This window comes from Erpetoichthys calabaricus, chromosome 17, assembly GCF_900747795.2.
Source record: "Erpetoichthys calabaricus chromosome 17, fErpCal1.3, whole genome shotgun sequence".
Classification (NCBI taxonomy): Eukaryota; Metazoa; Chordata; class Cladistia; order Polypteriformes; family Polypteridae; genus Erpetoichthys; species Erpetoichthys calabaricus.
The window spans coordinates 880,642-904,470 of NC_041410.2; the positions used below are offsets into that span (position 1 = coordinate 880,642).

The window sequence follows — 23,829 nt, forward strand, 5'->3', positions numbered from 1 at the left end:
GATAGTGCCTTTCATGTCTGTAAGCTTTTCTTGTTTTCTACTATAAAGTGCCTTTAATAATGACCATATAGCGCCTTTCTTAACTTTCTCTTATGTGCTGCCTTTAGTATCGGCCTGTTTTACTGCGCCCACCCATCATGTATGTTGTTTTCCATTGTATAGCGCCTTTATTATTCCTGATTTGTCAGATTAGTGATCTCGTAGAGCTTTTCCCCCCTCTCTATAGTACGGTGCCTTTCCTTTATTGTCTGTTACATGACGCTTTTTCTCTTTTATAGCCCCTCGCTTGTCTGATCCTCTTCTTTGTCCCTTGTGCTCTCTGAGCTGGTCAGTTCAAATCTCCTGTGGCGCCCCCTTCAGTCTTGGGTGGTCCTGAGAGGAGTGCGTTACAGTAATCTAGTCGACTGAAAACAAACGTGTGAACTCATTTCTCAGCATCTTCCAATGATATAAGTTTCATCCTCTCAATCTAAGAACTCTGGAGTAGGTGCGACCTACAGCTGCATGGCTTCTACAGGTGTGACGTGTTGTATTTTGTAATGACTGTGTGACTTTGAGGTCACTTAAAGTAGTTTTAGTGGCCTGCTTTATAAACGTTCAGCTCCCTCCTAAGTGACTGCAGGTGTCCACCTCAGTGTTAAATCTTTGGTTGCTCTTCTGTTCCCCCCTTCGGTAATCGTGGGCTTCTCTTCTAGTCGCCCCCCCCCTCTGATGACGGTCTCCTCCTGTCCGTCTGTCACTCACTCTGCAGACGTCACACTGAAGCCAGCACCCTGCCGTGAGCTCCTACTGGAGGGGACAGAGTGCCACCTGGTGGTAAGGACTGAAGTCACAGAGTTGTCCCAGAGAGGCTCCACAGTAACGTTATGGAGAGCGGGCGTTCAGCGAGGTTAAACATTCGGCTAGAAGTGGCCCACCCCATGGGGTCCTGTTAGATTTTGTTACTTCAGCCAGCTGTACCTGAAATAAAAAAGAGCTGGAAATCATTCAGCGTTCAAACCGCTGAGCTCCCGATGGGTCTCAGCCATGGAGGTGTTGGAAATGAACGTCACAAAGCTGACAGCAACGGCGTCACAAATGTCCTCCTTAACATGCCCAGGATATATAAATAAATGGCCTGCAGGATGCCAAGTGCTCTGCCACAGAGCCCCCGAACTCCTCGCCATCACCCTTACACCAACTTGTGACGCCAAGTGTCCCGTTCATTTGCTGATCTCCGTGCCCTGCTGTGGCATCAGTGCCAATGTGACCTGGGAGCCCTGAGCAGTGCCATCACCAGACCTTCATGATAAACTCCTTGTAGAGGCTCTGAGAAGAGCCTGGGAGGCCATTTGGCCCCGGGTTAGGTGGTCTTGGCTCAGTCTTTTTCCTGATGGCTGAAGGCTCTGCTCCATCTAGCGTTAGTCTGCTGCTGCTCTCTCTGCTTGTGTTTTCTTTTATTATGGTGGGCGCTATATGAACATAAATGTGTGGCACGGAGGACCTGCTCACCTGCTTCTTGGTGTCTCTTCTCTGTTTGCAGCACTGCAGCGCCACCATGAGGACCACCACGTGTCTACAGTTCGTCCTTCCTGTTTTCTTACTCATTAAAGGTAAGTGACCAGCAGGACAGCAGGTCATGTGTGTGCGCCCATCAGTCACCAGTGTCACTTAATGATGTCATCTGAGGAGCTGACTGGTGATGTGATGCAGGGCAGCGAATCAGAGGTGTGCGTTCTGTCCTTGTAATGTGTCTATTGTGTTGAGGATGACTTGTATTGTGTTCTGTCCTGTCTACTGTGTTGTATTGACCCCTTTATTTTGACACCCCCCTGGACGCCCAGCCTACCTGGTAAGGGGTCTCTCTTTGGGTTTTTTTTGGGGGGGGAATTTTTCTTGTCTTCTTAGAGAGTCAAGGCTGGGGGGCCATCAAGAGGCAGGGCCTGGTAAAGCCCATTGCGGCCCACCTTGTGTGATTTTGGGCTACACAATAATAAATGGTATTGTATTGTATTGCTGTGGTGGGCTGCTGCCCTGCCCGGGGTTTGTCTCCTGCCTTGTGCCCTGTGTTGGCTGGGATTGGCTCCAGCAGACCCCCGTGACCCTGTAGTTAGGATATAGCGGGTTGGACAATTGATGGATGGATGTATTGTATTGTATTGTATTGCATTCAAGCAGCAGCCTTGTGGTGTAAAGCTGAAAGCAGCCGCTGCTGGTGGTCCGCGATGTCTACGTGATAAAGGTCATCATACGCAGATGTGTACAGGTGTGGTTGCAGCATATACGAATGTGGTCTCATTCCAGGCGTTGCATTGCAGGTGTCGGCTCTCAATGGACAGTATGGATGCCCAAGGTCATGTCCACCATGAAGAGTTCCTGCATCGTCATCCCATGCAACTTTCAGTACCCTTCTGGTGTGAGGCCTCAAAATGGAGTCCATGGCATATGGTACTTCGGAGACCCCTACCCTCAAAAGTACCCCCCGGTTGTGTTCAAGTCCCGGACGGACATTGTTCACGAGAGTTACAAACACCGCACCAAGCTGGTGGGAGACCTGCGGGAGAAGAACTGCACGCTGCAGATCAGCAACATCGGACTCGAACACGGGGGGAAGTATTTCTTCAGAGCGGATTTGGGGGGCTCCAACGTTTACACCTACCCCGACTTTTCAGACGTCAGGGTCTTAGGTATGTGAGACGCTCATTCATTATTTCATATGCCTTGTTCTACAAATAATAACGAATATAACGATTGTGTGATGATGTCACTCGTTGTGACCCGGGCGCTCATAATGGATGCCATTAATATCATGACCACAGCCAGGTGATAAAGGTCACAAAATTGGTGACAAAAACAAATTCAAAGTGGTGCTACAATAGTGTCGCTTGTTGTAACAGTAACATAACAGACATTTACAACGTCAGCGTAGTGCCATCGCTTCCCGAATCTGTAAACCTCTCACGTCTGCTCTCTTTCCAGACAGCCCCATCATCGATGAACCCGAGGAGATCATCAATGAGATGGCAGTGACGCTGAGCTGCTCTGCCCCGAATAACTGCCCTGGCATGACCCCCGAGGTCAACTGGTTCAACACAGAAGGGTTAGAAGAGCCACTCGTGACGGTCAAATTTATCGACGATGTGGACAACACCATGGTGTCCTCTGAGCTCTCCTTCGTCCCCTCGTACACCCACAACGGCAAGGAGCTGGGCTGCAAGGTGCACTACCCCAACACCAGCCTGTCGTATGGAAGCATGGTCGCCCTGGACGTCAAGTGTAAGTCTTCACTCTGTCCTCTGTACAGCTTTGGTGACACATTATCCAGTGATGAAGGCAGGCACTGGCTGTGTGTCGGTCACTTTGTCATCCCGCTAGTAAGATGTCCTCTGTGCAGGTGAGCAGTGCAGCGTTGTACTCGACAGCCGCTCTAGCGATAAGCCAACAAGTGAATCCCTGGAGATCCTGAAAATGGCTGTGAACAGCAAACAAAGGTGCGGTGCGTGGCAAGAGATGACAAACGAAGGCAGGCGATCGAAAGGAGCTCAGAATGTTTGACAGGAGCGGAGCCATCTGAATGGCAGAATGCATACAAGTGTGAAGCCAGTGGGACTAGCAAAAATATCTTCAAGTGGGACCGTCAGATAAGACGCACTCAAAGGGCGAAAAGGGTCAAAACTGAGAGATCGAGAAATCGAGAGACAGAATAGGAACGACAAGCAGATCTCTCTATTATAATAAAAAAGTCCTGGGACGAGACGAGACTTTCTCACAGAGACACGTTCCTGACCCACGAGATGAGACTTTGTGCCAAGAGATTTAAACAGGCAAAGAGTAGATGATAGCATAGAACGTTGTAAAGAATTCAAAAACGTTTGGTGCGTTTCACATGCAGAGCAGGTCAGAGATAAAGGAAGTACAAAAATGTGAAAGTCTCAAAAAACTGATAGTAAAGATCTCATGAGCACAAACAAACGGAAAATATTACTCGGTGAAATAACGGAACAGCGAAAAGAGATTGAATATATTGTTCGGATTTAAAGTTTAAGTCGGAGACGTGTAGATCATCTAATTTGTGTTGCCTTCAGGGAAAAGTAGTGAAGAGGCGTATCTGAGAGAATTAAAAGATTTGTTGTTTGGTGAAAGTGAAATCCACACACGTGAGGGGCTGAGACGAGAAGTTCCTGGTGCGTAATGCAGGCCCCTTGGCAAGTAAAGCGAGAAGGTGGCGAGGCCCCCTAGTATGGAAACAAAAAAAATAGCAAGCAAAGAAGACTGTTGAGGAATTAGTTTAAAGAATAAATACGTTCAACAAGAGGAGTTTTGAATCCGCAAACTCGGATGAGGAAGAGCTCACATTCCTCGCCTTGGGGAAAGAAAACTCCAAAAGGAGTGCAGGAATGTACCGTTTAGTACAAAAACCACCCATAAAAAATATGAAACAACTTCATTCATGACAATAATCAATAAATCAGGTCCCAGGACCCAAGTCTGAGACCCCTCTAGTGTGCCAGTCAATGGGCTCCGATGGAATTAGAACTTCCTTTATCTGCCTTTTTCATTTTCTTTCTCTTTTAAATTTCCACTATTATGTTATAATGTTGATTGCATGTGCCATCTGTTGGAATGAAAAATGGAATGGAATTTAGTAGAACATGCAACAAAATGATTCTTCTTCCCTTCCTGAAGTGAAATCTCCCTCTAAAAGGTTTAATCAACTGTGATAAACAAGGAATTCACTGAAGGGAATTTGGGACTCACCATGGCAGATGTGGAGACTCCATGTATGAGTGGGGTGTGCGTCGGCCCTCAGCCTGTGTCTATGGTGAAGGACAACAGGCCATGAAGCACATGTGTACAATTAGGGCTTTCCAAGGTGGCACAGATGATTTCCTTGAGATTACGTCAAGAGCGCCAGAAGCAGACATTCAGCTCCGACCTCGTCTATCTTCTCATCTGACCGATTTATGTTCCATATATGATGTACGATAATAACAACACGTGATAGACCAATGAAGCAGGGCTACACTACAGTGGTTGTTTCTCCATCTTCTCAGCTGGCCATGTACTTCCATGTTTTTCCTTTAAATAATTTATCTTTTTTTCTTTGCTTTTAGATCCACCCCGAGAAGTGGAGGTGAACATGTCCTTAGAAGCGATGGAAGGCAGCACGGTGGTCCTGCACTGCATTGTGGACAGCAACCCCCCTCCGCTCATCACGTGGTACCTGTTCGATGTTCTCATCAAGGAGGAGGAGGCACAAAACTCCACGCTGGTCCTCGAGAACCTGCAGCCGAGCCAGGAGGGGATCTACACGTGCAACGCCGATAACAAATACGGGGAGAAGAACAATTCCCTCTTTGTGGCCGTCAAGTGTGAGTCCCACCACTTTACTGGCTCTCTGTTCATTAGTGATGACTAGTCGTGAGGGAATCGTGTAATCGATAGCCCCCCACAATTCCTCGTTGTATAATTTGATACCCTGAGAGACACCGGGATTGGGCGACTTTAGCTGTTAAATTTGATGTGCCTTTCAATAGAAGTTATAAGAGTCCTGCAGTGAGACGCTAGCCAAAGGTCCGACTCCGCTGTGACCGTAACCTGACATCCGGGTGACACATCAAAGACTCCAATAGGAAGCCTAAATGTCATTTTAAAAGTTAAGAAGCCAAATCTTTTTTGTGCAATGTGAGTCTCTGCTGGACCCCACTATTCTGAAAGTGGTGGGCTTAGACATGGGTCACTTCAGTTGCACTGAATATCGTAACGTAACGTACTTTGTACACATGACGGTCCTTTAAACATAACGTAAAGCTTAACAAAGGACAATGTAAGGAGTGTTGGGGTCCTGGAGGCCCCCCATTTAACTGGGATGTTTAAAGGACACAAAGTACTTAAAGGGTTGACGTAACACCGATGTATAAAACGTGGAGCTCCGTGTTCCTGGGTGGATGAGCTGATAACGAATGTGACTTCCGCTGGCGAGTTCGGTTAGATGCTGTGTTGACCAGAGGGGGTGGAGTTTCACTGCCGCAGGAAGTGACCTCAGTGCCTGTTCCTCATCCTCCATTAGTTAGTGGCCCTGTCAGGCTCTATTGCTTGCCCGTTTCTTTCTCATCAAGCCTGATGATGGCATCCACATCTGTCTCTAGCTGTGTGTTTTCGGATGGCTCTCCTGGGTCCACACGTCCGGCTGCTTTGGGCCGAGCGTATATAACAGTGGTAGCCATGGGGGAGCTGCTCCTGAGCCTTGTCTTCCACCAGCACACGGGTCCCCACTTGGCACAGTTGCCCCCAGGAGCAGCCTTCTTCAGGTCTATACTTCTTTTGACCTCCAGGTGAGTGTTGACCAAGGTATAACTGGCCATAAAACACCATGCAGAGCAGACGATTAGGGGGCATCCGTATTACATGCCCTACCCATCTTTGGTGGCGCTGGGCCATTGTGGCCTCACTACTCCTGCAGTTGGTCCTTGCAGGTATTTCAGAATGGGCAGCAGGTGACATTCAGATTATGAAAGTGCTCAGGGGACTTGCAGAGGTGGGTGCTGATGCAGAGTGCCTGGTAACCCCTAACTTTAGTGTGGAGATGGAAGTTCTTGTTTTGAAAGACCTACTGGTTCTGGATCTCAGTGTCCTCACCATTGTCTTCAGACAGAATACCCCCTAGATACTTAAAAGATGGGACTGCTGAGATTTGAGTGCCAGCAGCAGCGATGACAAGTGGTGGTGTGGGTGGGATCCTGGCACTCTACTGACAGACCACTACAGTCCCACTAGTGTTGACAGTCAGTCCCCTCCTGCTGTACGCCTTCACTGCCGCAGCAAGGACAGCCTGGAGGTCTTGTGAAGTGCCAGCCACTAGAGGTCAGTAATCTGCACTGCGCATTGCCGCTCCAGAATCAGCTCTCTGGGCAGCTTTCTCTCCATGGCAGAACAAAAGCCATTAACCTGGGCAAAGCCCACTCAAGTGTTGCACCTCTAAGACCTTCCCAGGTCTGATAGACTCAGCGTAGTTCTTGTCCTGCAGCTCTCTTTGTGGTTAACGGTATTTTATGCCAGAATAACGATGAGCTCCTGCATACTTGAGACTCTAAAGTCCAAAGATCATCTCAGAGTCCGTGGTTTAAGTAGCTCTCCCTGTAGTTCTCATGTCACTATGGTGGGCTGCGTGAGTGAAAGTTCTCAGTGTGCCAACACATTTTAAGACCACATATCATAAAGAGTCACATTTAATGGGTACATTTCCCTCGTTTCTCATTATTTTGTGCAGTTTTATTACACAATGACAGCCACCTCGTTTTTTCTGTCAGTTCTCACAAAGTGGACAGACCACAGATCAAAGGCTGGCGTACCTCCTCAGTGGGCCTTGTTTAACGTCGGGTGCGAAACAAAGGAAATAATAAAGGAAACGGTTACTGGCGTGAATTAGGAGGTTGGAGTTCAGGAGCTCCGTCTCTCCTGCTTGCACGTCTCAGACTTTACAGGCACTTCTGGTGAGTGGACTGAATATACAGAGCTGGGTCTACAAGGGGCGGGGCCTCTTGGAGTGCTGGGGGTGTGGCCAAGCGTCTTCCTGGAGCTGCCGATGGAGGAGAAAGAGAAGTTGGCGACAGCGGCCCCTCTTGTCCCAGGGTGGGAGTCCTTACCTCACAAAAGCCCTGAAGGTGTCCCCGTGTGTGTGTGTGTGTGACACTCTATGTCACATCGTAACCGTTATCATGGATCAGCGTCTATCAAAGAGAACTCCTAACTCTTTTGAAATGGCCCTCGTTAATGACTTTGGTCCCAAACTCCAGAACTTGTTTGTCGTGTAGAGAAGATTTAACATTACACTTTTATATAAATGTCAGCCACTCGATGACATCCTGAAGTTCTTGTGGCTGTGATGGATGCTGAGATCGGCTGATGACTCAAATGGGTCTTTGCATTGAGTGGTCAACAGTGGCACACACACCGACCGGGGTAATCGTTTGCCGGACTAACGTCTTTTGTATTTTTGTGCTTTTTCCTTTTCAGACCCCCCACGGGAGCCATCAGTTAATTCTTCAGTGACCATACAAGAAGGGACGACCATCACACTTCACTGCAGCTCCGAGGGCAACCCGGTGCCAACACTGACCTGGTTCAAAGACGGCACCTTGGTCAGCAGCATTGTCTCCGAAAGCCAATCCATCCTTGAAATCCGCGACATCACCTTTGAGAGTGACGGCAACTACCGCTGCTTAGCGGAGAATGAACACGGCCGAGCCAGCGGCCATGTCAACGTGACTGTCCAGTGTAAGGACGCCTTTTATTTCGCCTTGCAGCTAGAAACTGAAAAAACAAGGGTGGGTGAAATGACTGCAGCCTGGTCGTAATGAGAAGTTAACGTGCCACTGTAGTAGTAGTAGGGGTACATGTAGAAGTGTAGAAACGACGACGATCCAATCAACAAGCAACACGCCGGCACTGCCTCAAAGCCCATTGGATATCAGCCTCCTAGGAATTAGCATTAGTGTGTCCACTGTCATTACGTCCGAGTATGCGGATTCATGAAATCACAAACAGCCGGCTTAAGCGTTCAGTCAGATTCATTCAAGCTTTACTTTTATGGCAAATCTCACCTCTGAGTGCTTAGCGTGAATTCAACTCCATTCAGTTCATTTCTGTGTCGCGCTCATCACTTCTCGAGGTGCCGTAATGGCGTCACAGGTAAACTTTAACCGTAACGATAACTAAAACTTCAAAATGACGTTTGGCTTCCCAGGTCCCTCCTAAGTGATTTAACTCTCATTTCGTTATGAAGTTCAATCTTTAATTCCTAAGATATTATCAGAGATGCTATGTGGAACTCTCGTCATCTTGACCAGCGTTTCTCAACCCACTGTTTACCATGTAGTGTAAGCGTCTTTGTGGCCCACCGGATTGATGAATCGAGCATGACTGTCAGAGTTGGGGGGGTCTAAGACGCGGCCCAATTGCAGCCCATTACCATTATGAACAAGAGCGACTCGCGACTCCCCAGTGGCTGCCCAGCGACACGACGCTACCCACTGGTTGAGATCTCCATGCAGTCAGGTGTTGTTAGGAGGCGTTCACTGGATGTTCAGTTTTTAAACCCCCCACTATGCCAGGAAGATCAGCCACATTTCTAAACACAGAAACCGTTTTGTATTCGCTGTGCACTCGACATTCGCGGTTTATGATCTCGTCCTCCTCTGCCTTATGATCGCTGGTTCTCGTCTTGGCTTTTCCGTTCCTCTCCAGTGTGTCTTTCTGGCTGCTGACCTGTGCAGAGGAGAAGGAGGAAGAGTTTCGATAAAAGTGTATCCACAAATCGTCAGACTCCATTTTAAACTGTGCTGCCTTCTGTTTTCCAGTTGCACCCGTGTTCCTGACAGAGTCAAAGTGCACCGTCATTCGGGAAGGAATCCAATGTGTGTGTATGGCCTCTGGAAACCCGGAGCCAAGTGTGGAGTTCACCCTGCCGGATGAGAACCTGACGATCAATGAGACGGAGGACGAGTTCAGTTACTACTCGAGCACCGACGGCTACGTGGTGACCGGAATGATCAAGCTGAAGGAGAAGCCGCCGACCGGACTCAATGTCTTATGCACCATGTCCAACGTCTACGGCAACGAGACCATCAAACTGGAACTGCAGCAGGAAAGTAAGTGCCGTCCGCCATTCTGTAGTCTCATGGGGACCACTGTGACCTTCGCAATGACAGCTCAGCTCTGCTAAAAGCCTCGGTAGTGGGCAGCAGCGAAGTCCGCCACTGGAAAGGCTTTACCTGGTGGGGCTTCTTCTAAAAACTGCCCTTGGGGTCCTCCAGGTCGTGCATTGTAACTGTTTGGGGTACAGCTGACAACACAAGCCAGGCAGCATCTCGAAGGCCTGCAAAATGGATTGAGTTTGTTAAGGCGACATTAACAGTAGCATTTCAAAATGGCTGACTTAAGACTATCGTTTGATTCTGTACTGTTCAAGGCAGGACTTACTTCAGTTATTTACTTAGATGTGCAGTTCCAAGGTGGACGCTGTGTGGCCTCGTCTACAGTCTGTGCGTCTGCAGATTATCAGGCGTTAGGCACATTTACTGTTTCAAGTTTTATTAACTACAGAAGTCGACGTCTTCATGGTTGACTCGCCTAATGGTGGTCACCTCACCTCCTCGTCACGCATGCCAAGTTCATCTTTTCACAAACAAAGCTGCCAGTTCTTTCCACTTCAGATTGACTCTGACTGAGTTGTTGTGACTGGGGTCCACAGAGGGCACACGTAGCTGGCGGCCAAGTCCTGGGATGTCCTTGAATGCCACCTTATTATCTGCTTTTACAGGACGGCTTTTCTCTTGTCACATGTTGTGTTTATTTTGAACCCGTGTTCTCCGCACACACACCTCACACACGTACTTAGGGACCTTCAGCCACAGCTGGTGTGTCCATCATAACCTCAGCCTTGCTCTCGGTTGGAGGACGTTGACAGGAGCCCCTCTGCTATTTGCTGTTTAAATCTCCGCCCCTTTTTTGAGGTCTGCCTTCACGAGGCACTGGATTGGTTTAGAAATGTGACACTCAGTCAACCGTCCAATCACATTCACATTTGCCTCCAGACACACGTCCGGCTCTGTGAGACGAGCCAGTAAATGAAAATGAAGAGAGAAAATAAACGAGCAACACAGAAGGAAAGAAAACCCAGTAAGGTGCCCAGTTGTGTGTTCTCATGCAGAAAGTGGGCAGCATGTCACATTTAATTGGAACTAGAATTAGCGTCGGGGTCTGTCCTCAGGGGCCGGCCATTCGAGCACTTGTTATGTTTAACTCATACATCAAAGTGACTTCCACGTTTGCCAAACAGACTGATGAGGGGCACTGCCAGCTGCCTTATTCTGTACCCGCGAGTGACAAAGAGATGTGATGGGTGTCTGGTAAATGTCATGGGTCCCATCCTGCCATTTTAAGCCACTCCTCAACTTCTGTGCTCTCCTGTACTTTACAGAAAAGATCACTTTGGCGGTGGTCATCGGCACCGTCGGTGGAGTGGCTGTCATCGCTTTCATCATCGCGGCTGTGCGCTACATTGGGCGCAACAACCAGAAGTAAGTGACTCAGTGCACATTGTGCAAAGTGACACTTCACACAAAGCCCAGCTAATCAAATTCCTCTTCCTCCTCTTCCTCGTTTTCATCTTCTTCTCTATCACATCACCATCTTCAACAAGGGAAAATGTGTCGGGCAGCGCCCAGCAGCCAGAAAACCCACCGATGATCTACAGCTCTGTGAAGAAGGAAGCCGAAAGCCTCCGCAAGAAAGTGGTGAGTGTCATTTGGTTCTGATGGGATTGTCACCTGTTGAGGGATGGGGTGACACTTAGAATGAGAGGGTCAGGTGACAAGGGGGCGCTCTATGGAAGAGAATCGGGGCCATTGTATAAAGCAGGTGTGTCCAACTCCTGTCCTGGTGGGCCGCAGTGGCCTCTAGCCCTTTTCTAAATCAGTGATCAGTTTTCGCTGTTAATTAGCTCCTTTTCCCTTCATTTTAATGGCCCTGTTTTTAAGGATTCAGTCCTCTGAGTTGATTTGTTTGTTCATTAAATGAAACGAGCCGACAGATGAGCAGCTGAACTGGAACATCCAACTCCAGCCAGTTTCTTAATGAGAAGCCGTTACTGAATCTCAGGACTTGTTGCTGCTCTCGTTCTGCCACAGCAGACTGTCGATTTTCTGTTTATTCTAAGACCACCGTCAAGATGTTTGGGTGACCTGAGCAGACCAATGTGACTGAGACCCTCACATTTCTTTATTTTCAGGTGAGCTGGTCATGTGGCAGCTCATTTTGTGTCTGATTATTGTTTGGCTGCTCATTAAGGAAAAGAAACAACTAAGGGGGTCCGAGTCACGTCAATTAAAACGAAGGCAAAACAAGTGAAACAGCAGCAAAAACGGCTCACTGATTGAGAAGAATGAAAACCTGCAGCCACTGCGGCCCACCAGGACTAGAGCTGGACACCCAATAAAAAATAAATAAATAAATTATGATGAAAACGTTATGGTAAAAATGAACAACAATAACCATACTGTATATGGAGAAAACGCATTTTATGGATTCGTTAATAACATTTCTTGATTTTTTTGATGCTTAGTGAAATGTTTTTTAGTTATTTACTGTGAACGTATTGTTTTATTTGTCACAAATTGTCAGGATCAAGTCAAGGCTCGCCCTCGTTCATTCTGTTCACTTTTCCGGATTATTATTAGTATTGTTATTTATTTTGTGATGTCACAGCGTCCCCATTTTGCTTGCTGCCATTTTGTGTGTTGCTTTACGGGGGGCCGCTATATCATTAAAGGCTAGCCACCTGAGTCAACACCGATGTGACGCGTCCAGACAGACGGCTGTGTGCCTGGACTGGCATCTTGACTTTGTGTCAGAAACTCGCGATTGTCCACTATGAGAGAAATTATAGAAGGAGCAAAGAATGAGGAAGAGTTGGCTTGGCGTTGAGTAGGAGAGACTGAAAGCCATTTGCAGTTTGGTGACTTGACATCGCTGATTCCTCCTGTTATGCGCCCACATTTTTATTTCATTCTCATTGTCTTCTGATTCGGCGGTTTTGGCGTGTGCTGTTTTCTTTTCCTGCCCTTATTTTTCTTACCTATGTTTTGATGATTTTTTTATCGTTATGTAATCATTGGTTACACGATGCTAGATTGTTATCGCTCTCTTTTTACGGACCTGCCATTCTGCAGTGATAGGAGGTTGCAGTGCCGTGTTTGTGTCGTCAGTGGCCAAGAATCGAAAGTCTTCATCAGCTCCAGCTAGTAAGCGCCATACTACAGGACGGGGAGCCTGGCGTGTTTGTTTTCTTTGGAGTCGGTTGTCATGTTCGCTTTTGGGTAGATGACCTTTGGACTTTCTGCTTTGCACTTTTGTCGTCACAGCAGTTTGCGATTTCTATTGGTCATCTCTCTTTCCTTCTCTGCGTGTCTCATGGCCTGCCACATTCCTCACTTTGGCAGACCACACTGGACCTGCTGGTCTTCCAAATGCACATTTCAGAACTGTAGCTGATCATTTTACACTGATACACAATGTATGCAGTTTGAAATTTGCATTGTGGGAGTTTCGTAATTTTGAAACTTTTCTTTTATAAAATCCAACCATAACTGTATAGTCGTGGAATCACACTGCGGTAACTGCCAGTGGTGGGCCGCAGACCTGCGATGTCTGGATGACAAAGGTCCACAGCGGCCTGGCAGCAGCTTCTGTAAAGCGTCAGCTGATGGAGACTCCATTGGTTGTTCATGAGGGGTCCTGACTGTGAGGCAAAGTGAGGTGGGGCACCTCGTGGTGACATCAGCTGAGCTCTCTCTCCCTCTCACTCAGCCCCCTATGCCGCCCCAGTGCCAGGGACCACCTCCATGATCACCTCACTGCTTTTTTAGCATCACGTCTATTTATTTGTTCACCCCCAGTTAGTTATCGTGGGCGCCGCCATTCTCTTGTATTTTTCGAGTTGGAGACCTTTGTTGTTTCTTGTGATGCGGTTTTGGTGTTGAAAGCAGCGTGAATCTTGTTGTCATCACTGAGATGTCAACATAATAAAACAAAACTCTCAAAGTGTAGCCAGCGGTGCGTGTGAAACATCTTAGGTCATGGACTTTTAGCTAATAATGTTTTGAGTGTAATTTTCGGTTTTAGTACTTTAATTTCTTTTTGACTTTCTGTCCGTTTTAAACTTTGCCTTTATTGCACCAGTCACATTCTTTCAGTTAAACACAGAACAGTCGTTATTAATCTTAATCTTCACCCCCCACCGTAACCTATTGTCTATGTGGGAGGAGCAAAAGCTTTAGGTTCGTCAAAAATTTCGATCTCCGGCTTTCGATGGATCTCGACACTTTAGGGTCCCCTGATACCGAAAACATCGATATCTCGATGATGGGTGTCTGCGTCTGTCTGTGTGTCACCATTTCTTGAGAGCTAAAATGGCTGGATGGAAAAATACCAAACTCGAAACTTACGCCTGTTATGAGATGACGATGTGCTGAGAGTTTTAGAGCAAATCGATGCAATGGAAAGAAGCACTCTCTAGTGGAACCCTCAAATACCGGAATTCTGCAATTAATTATGAATTCTTCTCGTCAATTATTATTGTAATGACCTCTTTTATGTATCAGAAAGATCAGCATGAGAGTGATAAATAATGACTGAAAACGTCAGAGAATTGCTCGGGTTCCAGGGGCACAAAGCCTACTGATGCTCACATCTGTATTTTTCCCCACTGTCTTTTCTATGAGTTGGTATTTTCAACCATTTTTATATTTAACGCCTTACACTGTTTAGCCATAATTCCATTCTGATGGTTCCAAATTCTGAACAAATCACTTTGAGAACTGAAGAATACAGAGTTTTCGAGGTGAGGTCCTCGTCTGACTTGCCTCAATCGTGGCACTGGAGATTGGTGGTGTGGCGCATGTCGGTCAGACAAGCATCGTGAGGATATTTGATGGTAGTCATGGCAGTAAAACTTATGAACTGACCACCTCCAATCTGCCCGATCCAACAGTCAGCAATGGCTGCTGTTCCAATCCGAGGGCCTGACACTGGAGCTGATGAGTTTAAGACTGGAGATGTGGTCTGAGTTATGAAAGCAGGCGTTTCATAGCCCCAATCTCTCTTGGTCCACAGCTCAAGAGGCAGGCTGGTCACATTGTTAATTCTAGCCCTGCTCAGCTCCCAATGGATTCCCTACAGAAAGGAACAAAGCCAGCAGCGCAGTCCTCCCGACTGCAACTTCTCAACCTTCACAGCAGCAGCAGGATGTGGGCAGTCAAAGCCTTGAGGAGGACAAGTAGACACTGTGGTGAATGGAAATGGAGGAGTGGTGGACAGGAAGTTGAGGAGTGAGAGTCGTGAAGGTGCCCTGAGGGCCAAAGTACGTGGAGCTTATTGTGTACAAAGTGAAGACTCGTCCAAGGACATTAATGAGATGGTGGTCGCCACAGCCCAGGGGCCCTTCTGAATGGACTGACAGCTTCATGGGAGGCAATGTCCCGATGTACTGACGTGTCAACTTCTGTGTATTATGAAGTTTTTGTCTGTTAATTTGCTCCATGGCTGCCTCTTTTGCTTTGACCCCAGTGGTATTTCTAAGATGACATTCTGGGATGGGAAGTTGGACAATTTAATTAAAGATGAGAAAGAAGTCCGCAGCAACTCCAAACCTTTTGTCGTGCCCCTAAAGAGAGGAACGAAACACAACAGAAACCAATAAATCAGCAATGCTAAGCTGTTTCTGCAAAAATCAGGAGACAACTAGATGAAAGAATAAGAATTTGATCCAAAATATTTTAAGATTTCGTTCCCACAATAAGTAAAAAAAAAAATATAACACACATGTTACCACTGGCTGTTAACATTCCTAACCAATCACGTCTCTTCTATTGTGTCATATATTTGAAATGTCCAATCATCAATCAGAGGAAATATAAAAAGCCAAATCCCTTTTCTAAATGATTTTCCATTGGGTGGCTGGTGCTCATAGCCACACCCCCTGGTTGGCCCATTCTGAAACGTCATTGGCTTCCCTTCTTCTGCTGCTTCATTGGTCCTAAGAACGAACTCCCTAGAATCTCACTGAGGTCTGCGGCTTGGCAGCACAAACTGGACATCTCCCACCCCAACAGCAGGCGTGAAGGCAGTCATGGTGGTGCCCCCTGCTGCCCACACCTGTGCTGAGCACAGTCTCAGAAGGAGACTTAAGCCACCAGTCCCATCATGAACCCCAGTATGAACCGTGGAGATGTTTCTGTGGCGTATTTGTTACTAGCTTCTTTTCTCTTTGTTAGCTTTGGGCTTTTATTCTGTTAACGTTTCCCATAAAGTGGAGACCTTTGACGTTACTCTCAGCTGACCAAAGTGCCCTGCTTCTGTTTTATCTTTCCTTCTAACAGATTAGGACTGAACTTTTGGGTTCAAAGTTTACGTCAATCCTTGAAGAGCCCTACATGGTAAGGATTCTGTTCAGCCCTAACATTTCACCCTTTTCAGCGATGACTTGTGTCTTTTACTGTCCAAAACATCTCCATCACCTTCATATCATCACGAGCACCCTGACTGTCTGCCTGTAACAATCATCATGGCCTTCACCATGGGTGCCTCACATTAAATGACGAAGCGATGGACGACCGCCATCATTATGAGTAACTAAACATTAAAAGACATCCTGCATCGTCCATTGTACTGCATCTTCACTGTCTGCTTGATCCTCCATCGTCCACAACCCTGAGCTGGATTAGCTAGTCTCACATGTGAACTAATTTGATCCTTCAAGTTCGCCTCAGCTTCTGTTAACTATTACCGCAACTAAAATACATTTTCATCTTGTTACATTTTTGGGTTTTGAGTTTTTTTGCATTTATTTCTTAATTTTGTGTGTATTACGGATTCATTTGTAATATTTTCTTGTTAATATTACTTTATAATGTCATGATATTTAGTTTGTTTAATGTTCATTGTTTATAGTTTTGGCTGCCATTTTGTTTATCACACCTGTCACCATGTTGTAGGTTGTTTTGGGCTTTGGCCGCCATTTTGTGAATAGCAGCACATCTCTATTGCCATCACGTGATGCCAGGGAGTTGTCCACTGCTGTGCCACATCAGGAAAGAAGGAGACTCCTGGTGTCCGAGATTTTGGATTAATTGTGATGATGTGAAATGTGAAAAAGTGAAGCGTCTGGCGACTTTGTGAATCTGCCGTATAATGTTGTGTGGAATACGACGTACATACTGTATATACAAGTACGACATCATTTCTAGAGCACATTTTCATACAAATGATGAAGCTCAAAGTGCTTTACAAGATGAAGAAAGAAAAGTGAATAAAAAAATAATATAAAAATAAGATTAGGCACACATATACACACACACACACACACATATATATATATATATATATATATATATATATATATATACAGTACATATAACCACACACAGACACAGAGTATACATTATAAACACACACAGTGCATATGCACACACTGTTATGGCTGACATATTTCATCTTCTTCTTCTTCTTCTTCCAGTTCTACATACTGTAGTGTCAATGTCCTCGGCCAGCCTTCACCTCGCTTCTCAGTTCTGCACCTCCTCCTCAGTCAGACCCCGTCACCTTCAGATCTTCTTTTATTTGATTCATTGACTTCTACTTTGGCCTCCATCTCTTCCCCTTCCTGTCACTCTTCTGCCCTCGTATTCCTCGTCTCTCATGTCATCGCATGTCCACTTCAATCTTCCTTCCTATGCTTTCGTAGATCTCTCTCCTGTTTCTGTTGTCCCTCTGATGGTCTCGTTTCTTATTCTGTCCTTTTTTGTAACATCACACATCCCTGCCCACCTTCTCATTCCTGCCAACTCCAACTTCTCCTGCGCTCCCCTTACTACTCATGTCTCGGCTCCATACGTCATTGCTGGTCTTACCACCTCACCTGTAACCTTGGCCTTGATACTTCTGATACTTTCTTCCGATTGTCCCATCTACAGAGTGGGTTACCTCAGCGTCTGATTTTCCATCTTGGGCTACCACTGATCTGTGATGTTTAAATTTATCCACCAAATCCTGATTGTCATTACACCTCAGATATTCGTCCTTCTTCTTTCTATTTATCCTCAATGCTCCTCCAAAGGTCTTCTCCATTCTTCCAACGTCCTCCTTTCTGGTGTTTCATATGTTTCATATACTGTATGTTGTGTTTTTTTAATGACTTGGTGGGACATTCAGACTTAATGTTGTTTTTTTTTTCATTAGCGTCTAATGAAGTCAGATTATACCAGAACATTATTAATGAATTATATTAATGATAATAACCTGCAAGATAAACCAAAATGATCGAATCACAAATGGAGAAATCTGCAGCACATCAGAGAAGCACTCGTTCCTCTTCAGAGGTTTTCTTCTTGACATTTGAGCCACATTTCTGTTGTTTTTTCTATTTATTCTTTTTCATCCTTCCATCATGCCCAGTATTTTCACCGGGAGGCGTCCAGAGCACAAAGCAATAGTTACACACGTGTGGGTCGTCACTCCATGATAACGGAGATGAAGTGGTGACCTGACTGAAGTGAAAGGAGTGAGTGCAGTGGGGCCAGCCAGGCCGTTACCTCAAATTGAGTTCCACGAGGTCCCCACTGGTTAAGGGCGGATTTCACACAAACGTTTGGAAGATTTCCTTCACCCTGAGAGCCTCGGACACATGCAGTAAATGAGCAAGTAGTGGAGTGGAGAGCAGGACTTTATTGGCCCTCCAGTCTTGACTTGATTTTACTTTGGACAATCCACTGGTGAGCTTGTTGGGCTGAATGGCCTGTTTTTTGTCAAAAATGCTCTAATCAGCGGACTCGCCACCTTTGAGGAAGTTTCATGTCATCAGGCAGACTCCTTCAGTCCAGCTGACATTACACAGTCAGGGTGACAGAGGAGTCGTCCTCACCACACAGACCACACTGATGATCTGGTGACATCTGCTGCCATTTTCTTCTTCCCTAATAATCTAAATGACTGTATGAATGGCATTGGCACAAATGACATCCGGTTTTTGTTGTTGTTTGTTGGTTTGTTGTTGTTGGTTTCAAATTGGACATTTTTAGGTGCCCAAATACTATAAAAAGTGGAAGAAATGAAGCCTTTTAGTGCAACTCTAGGGTCCGTATTGTCTCATGCGGAGACTCCACCGAAATTCTTACTTATATGTGCTAATCGACATGTAACAGGTCATCAATCTGTAAAAATGAAAATGGAATTAATAAAATTGAAAATTAGTGAATGAAAATGGAATAAATAAAAATCATATGGTTACTCCATGAAATAGTAAAAACAGTCACGTAGTATTATAAAGCACCTTTACGGGATGTTTAAGCACTGGGCCTTAACTGTTACCATTTAACATCCCATTCACGTTATTTTTACAATTTGAATTTACAGAACAAAGGACTGTGTAGCAAGTCACTTAAGAAGATCCACAAACAGAAGAAGCAGTGATGTGACATCGACTGATCAGAAATACTGTGACAAAGGAATGTGCCAAACACCACCCAACCATCTCAAGCCCACTTACTCAAACTCAGACCATATTGGGGACCAATCACAAGCGCACACAAACTGAGGGTTCCATTTGCTGTGACCAATTGACCCAAACTGCATGCCATATGGGGAAAAGTCCACATTGTTATGTTCTGGAGTTTCCTTCAAAGCAAAATACTGTGAGGCTCTGAGAAGCTGCTACTCAAGCAGGCCAGGATCTTCACTGGTCTGTCCAGCCGAGCCTCACCTTAACCCAGCTTGGTCCCCGAGGCTAACTGCTGGCGTCACCCAGAGCAGCCCCTAAACCGGGGTAACTGGCAAAATGATGATAAACGTAACAAACGTACCACAAGAGGGAGGCTGGCCGTAAACCCACAGCTTGTAGTAAAAGAGCAAATGAAGAACCTTTGTAAATGAAAGATTTATTAAATACAAATAGGAAAACACAAAAGAAAGGCTCGAAAGAGCAAAAGAAGGAGCAAAGGAGTTGCCTAAAAGGTAATCCACAGCAAACAAGTCCCAATACAATATTCAACAATCAGAATCCTTAAAACAAAGCAAGGTTTAATCAAACATGCAGAAAATTCAACACAGAAAATGCAATACTCACTGAAACTCAGCAAAAGAATGACTCCCAACTCCTGAGCCTTCTCAGCCGAGTTAAATATCCTGAGGGATGGGCGGGGTCAAGAGTGATGATGTCAGGTTGGCTCCACCTCCTGTGTTTCCACCCACAAAGAGCAAGGAACATAACTACTTTTAAAGTGACAGTGCACTATCAAATATGAAATCATCTAAAGTAATCTGAAAAATAATGAATTTACAAAAGCAACTTTAAAACATAAAATACACATAAATTTGAACAGATACATACGAAACATAGACATGGTAAGAATCAGACATGGGGCTTGAATCTGGAATACTGGATCTATGAAGTAGCAGTGCTAACTACTTTGTTATTATGCCACCCCAGCTAATAAATATGCAGTAATAATCATCATCATCATCATCATCATCAGCCTACCCTTTGTCCCATCAATTTGCTGACAAACTCCTTCTGTCTTACAGGGCAATGACGGCGAGTACCAGTACCCCAAAGGCACCTCGGAGTCGGAGCAGGAGCAGGAGCTCAACTACGCTTCTCTACAGTGTTCGAGCCATCAGTGTAAGGAATCCTCTGTCCAGACAGACATAGTCAGCGATTACACGGAGATTAAACGAAAATGAGACGAGCTCCAGTGCCCTCATGCCAAGCTGATCTTCCCCATTCCTCATCTCATCACAACGTTTGTGGCCTTCCGGGTCTGACGAAAATCAAAACCCGAGCGATGCACCACAAAGAGCCAGTCTACTGCCGAGTTTAACGTCCGTCCCTCACGGTGGCCCTCATTACGATGCCCGAAGAAGACCCTCCCCAGAGCCCCGTCTCGCCCCTCTGTGTACAGAACTGCGTAGAACTGCACAATGTGTGACAAAAATAACAAGCTATTGAGATGTGTGAGCTGGCGCTGAGGAGGGTGGTGAAGTGCAGGGCATTTTGAGGGCCGTTTTGTTCCCTTTATGATGTGTGAGAATCCCGACCTAAAACATACAAGAGTCATTGGGCTCAGTTAGTTTTGAAGGATTCACAGCATGCAGAATTAAAGTAACTAATCCGTTTTCTCCACTGTCACCTGGTCTGTCTGAGTGTTTGCACACAGGAATAACCGCAGCACACAATCCAAACTGAAAATCTCCCGTGCTGAGTAAAGTGAACACACGCAGATCTTTGTCTAGAATTCAGAAATGGGGCCTTGAAAGATGAATGAATGGCCCGCTTAGTCAGTGAAGACAAAATGATATCCTCAGCCCTTCCATTCTTCACATTGATTTCATCCCAAGGTAGGGAGCAGCAAAGAGCTCAAGGTGGGACGACATCAAGTAGTCGATGAGCTGGTGGGCCTACGGGTGGGAGCTGGAAAGTTGAGTCCATCAAGACATCTGAATATCGTTCCCCTCTTTATCCTTGGTAAATCATTGGTGGGTGTCATTTGGTCTCGACTGACGATAAGATAAGAGTGGATGAAACTTACAAACGGCATTGAGCAGAACAATGCGTGCACAACTGTATTCTCAATTCAATGTGTGGAATAATTTGCATTTCTGTTACGATTTGAATTTCCAGGAAGGCTTTTCGCAATCTACACATCTGTTCTGGGGTTTGCACATCCAAGGAATGCAATTCTGATGTTAGTTTCTTCCTGCCGTGAATCTGGAAAGAGTTTCACATTTTTAACGTCTTCCCGTGACACCGTTTTGTGCTGTTCATGGGCGCCGACGTTTTGCATCGACCGTTACAACGGCAGTTACTCACCATCCCCTGGGAGTGTGCGCCGTTATCAGTGGGTCCGTATAAATGTCGGCACGTGGGGTCTCTGACTATCGGAGTATTGGATACAAACGCCAGTAAGCATCTTTACTTTACAATTCTAGCTCTTTTGGATTACCGCACATCTTTTCTGGCATTTGCTTCTTTGATTTTTGTTTGGCGATCAACACGTGAGAACAGGAAGGTTTGAACAACTTTGTCTTTTCTTTTGAACTTCTAACCGCTTTATAGTACAAAGTCTTTTTAAGTCGTTCATTTTGTGTCATTCACCTGAAAGTCAAAGGCGTTGAGTTCCTGCCTGGGAGTCTTTTCATGCTTTAATATCCACAGAAGTCTGCCTGCAATTTAATTTTTAAATGAAGTCCTCTAGTCCAAAAACTAGCAAACCACCAGATGTGTGCATAACCTCAACACGGTCATGATGGTTGCTAGGTAACAGCAGTCGGGGGCGGGACTTGGCAATGGCGGAAACAGAAGCGCATGGCGGTGCGTATGGATGTGGAAAAGATTCACATTTGAAAATACGTACTGCACTGCTCCGCGGCGATATGGTCGACAGGCGTAAACCGAATTGACGACACCGACGTAACTCACATCACGTGTGCTACGGAAACAAAACGGGCGAACATGGAAGGGGGAAACAAAGCTTTAGGAAGCCATGTTCCTTGTTTTGTACCCCCAAAAACTCTTTAGGGGGCTTTGTGTTTAGCAATCATAACAGGGCCTGCAAAACCAATGGTAGTGTCGGTGAAACTGCGTGCGAATCGAAACGGCCATCACTACTCACTCAAATATGTTCGCATTTACCAAGGAATAAAGAATGTAACAATATTCAAAGTTTAGGCCAATCCAACACCATCAAGTAGATCTTTTTATAAAATCGTAAAGATAAAAGCTATCAAGCAGCACAGAGCCCTGTAATTACCCTAAACAAGCACCGCTCTTCAAAAGAAGCTGAATATTTCTAATTAATTCCTTTCTCCGTCATCTTTATAAATTTTAGCAACAGTCTCTTCCCAATTTAAAGTATTTTTGTTTCCCCTGTACTTCTGTCCCTAGTAATGTCACACAACAAGGAATGTTCTAGAAGAGCGATAGCCTCGAAGATGGCTAACCAAAAACAAACATCAGCAGACCAAACTGTGAGATCAGAGAGAATCGAAAGTCCAAAGAAAAAGGACAAAGTCGTTGATCAGAAGAAGCCAAAAACGAAAAGAAAAGTCGTAAACCGAAGCACAAATCCAGCACGCTGCCACTAAATGAGTCCACCAAGGGACAGATTTTAAAATTGTCACTTCCATGATGTCACCGGAGCTGCTCTCTCAGTGACATGATTCCTCCAAGCAGCGTCACATAAACATAAGAGAAGAAGTGTTGGGACCACAGGTGTCCATCCAGTCCAGGACGACTCCTAAGATATCGAGGCTTCAGTTCTTAAGAATAGCAAGAGGACGTTTGAAACCCTGCAGTGTCCTCATGTAATACAAGAACACAGAAACATGCAAAGACTTCAAGGTCTGGGATGGACGAAACTCCATTTAATGACATGAAAGAAGATGAAGATCACAGTCACTATGAGGTCACCCTTTGGTCAGACCGCTGGGCCTCCATCACTGCTGGTCCAAGCAGGCCGTCCTTCAGGGCTGTGTGTTCAGGAGAACAGAAGTGCTGGAGGTGACCTAACAGGAGCTGTAGAGAATATCAACTAGACGTCTGGCATCCCATCAGACCAGTCCTGATAAGGATCACGACATGAGACAACTGAGAGATTAGGTCACCAAATGAAAGGCCATCGTTGCCATCTGGTTAGCTAACATCTCACATCCACATGTTTGCAGATTCCAATGATTGACCATATCGGAAGTTATTCTTCATCAACTGCCTAACTCTGACAAAGGATCTCACAGAGATGTTCAACATTTGCCGAAACCAAAACTGATTCCACATTTTGACAGTAGATTTGTAATTCAATCACTTTGACGTTTTTTAAATCAGTAAATAAGAAATGCCCAGGCCCACATCTGAATTACACCACACCTTCACACCACAAGATTTGCAGTTCCTTGTACTGGGCAATGCCACAAGAGCTGAGGATGGCAGTGCCCGTTCACCTGCACTGTCTCCATCATGAATAAGATGGGACATCTGCTCACTTCAGGATTCTTCATGAAGGACTGGTTGCCAGTCCAAAGAACAGACTGGTATTTTTATAAAACCATTACATGTTTATAACGTAAGACACATTTATGTGCTAAATATGCCAATTTAACATCGAAGGTGTGAACTTGATGGTACAGAGTGGGACAGCGACCAGAAGAGGAGATCTGCGGCCGGGTGTTCTGTTTCAAATGTCTTTTATTAAACAGTTCTAATAGGCGCACAAAGACAAGCACCAGCCGATTGGATGTCATCAG

The 23,829-nt window shown here is 45.7% G+C and overlaps 1 protein-coding gene across 2 annotated transcripts; it reads left to right on the forward strand.

Moving 5' to 3' along the window:
* The first annotated feature begins 1,476 nt into the window (after positions 1 to 1,476).
* On the forward strand, positions 1,477 to 22,515 carry mag (myelin associated glycoprotein). 2 transcript variants are annotated; one of them, XM_051920808.1, is made up of 10 exons: positions 1,477 to 1,592; positions 2,298 to 2,666; positions 2,959 to 3,255; positions 5,094 to 5,351; positions 7,996 to 8,256; positions 9,339 to 9,629; positions 10,961 to 11,081; positions 11,201 to 11,276; positions 15,918 to 15,974; positions 20,116 to 22,515. In XM_051920808.1, the coding sequence occupies exons 1-7, from the start codon at positions 1,538 to 1,540 to the stop codon at positions 11,062 to 11,064; spliced, it is 1,635 nt and encodes a 544-aa protein (XP_051776768.1). In that variant the 5' UTR covers positions 1,477 to 1,537; the 3' UTR covers positions 11,065 to 11,081; positions 11,201 to 11,276; positions 15,918 to 15,974; positions 20,116 to 22,515. The 2 variants fall into 2 exon arrangements, with proteins under 2 accessions (XP_051776768.1, XP_051776769.1); XM_051920809.1 differs by lacking the exon at positions 15,918 to 15,974.
* The last annotated feature ends 1,314 nt before the right edge of the window (positions 22,516 to 23,829 follow it).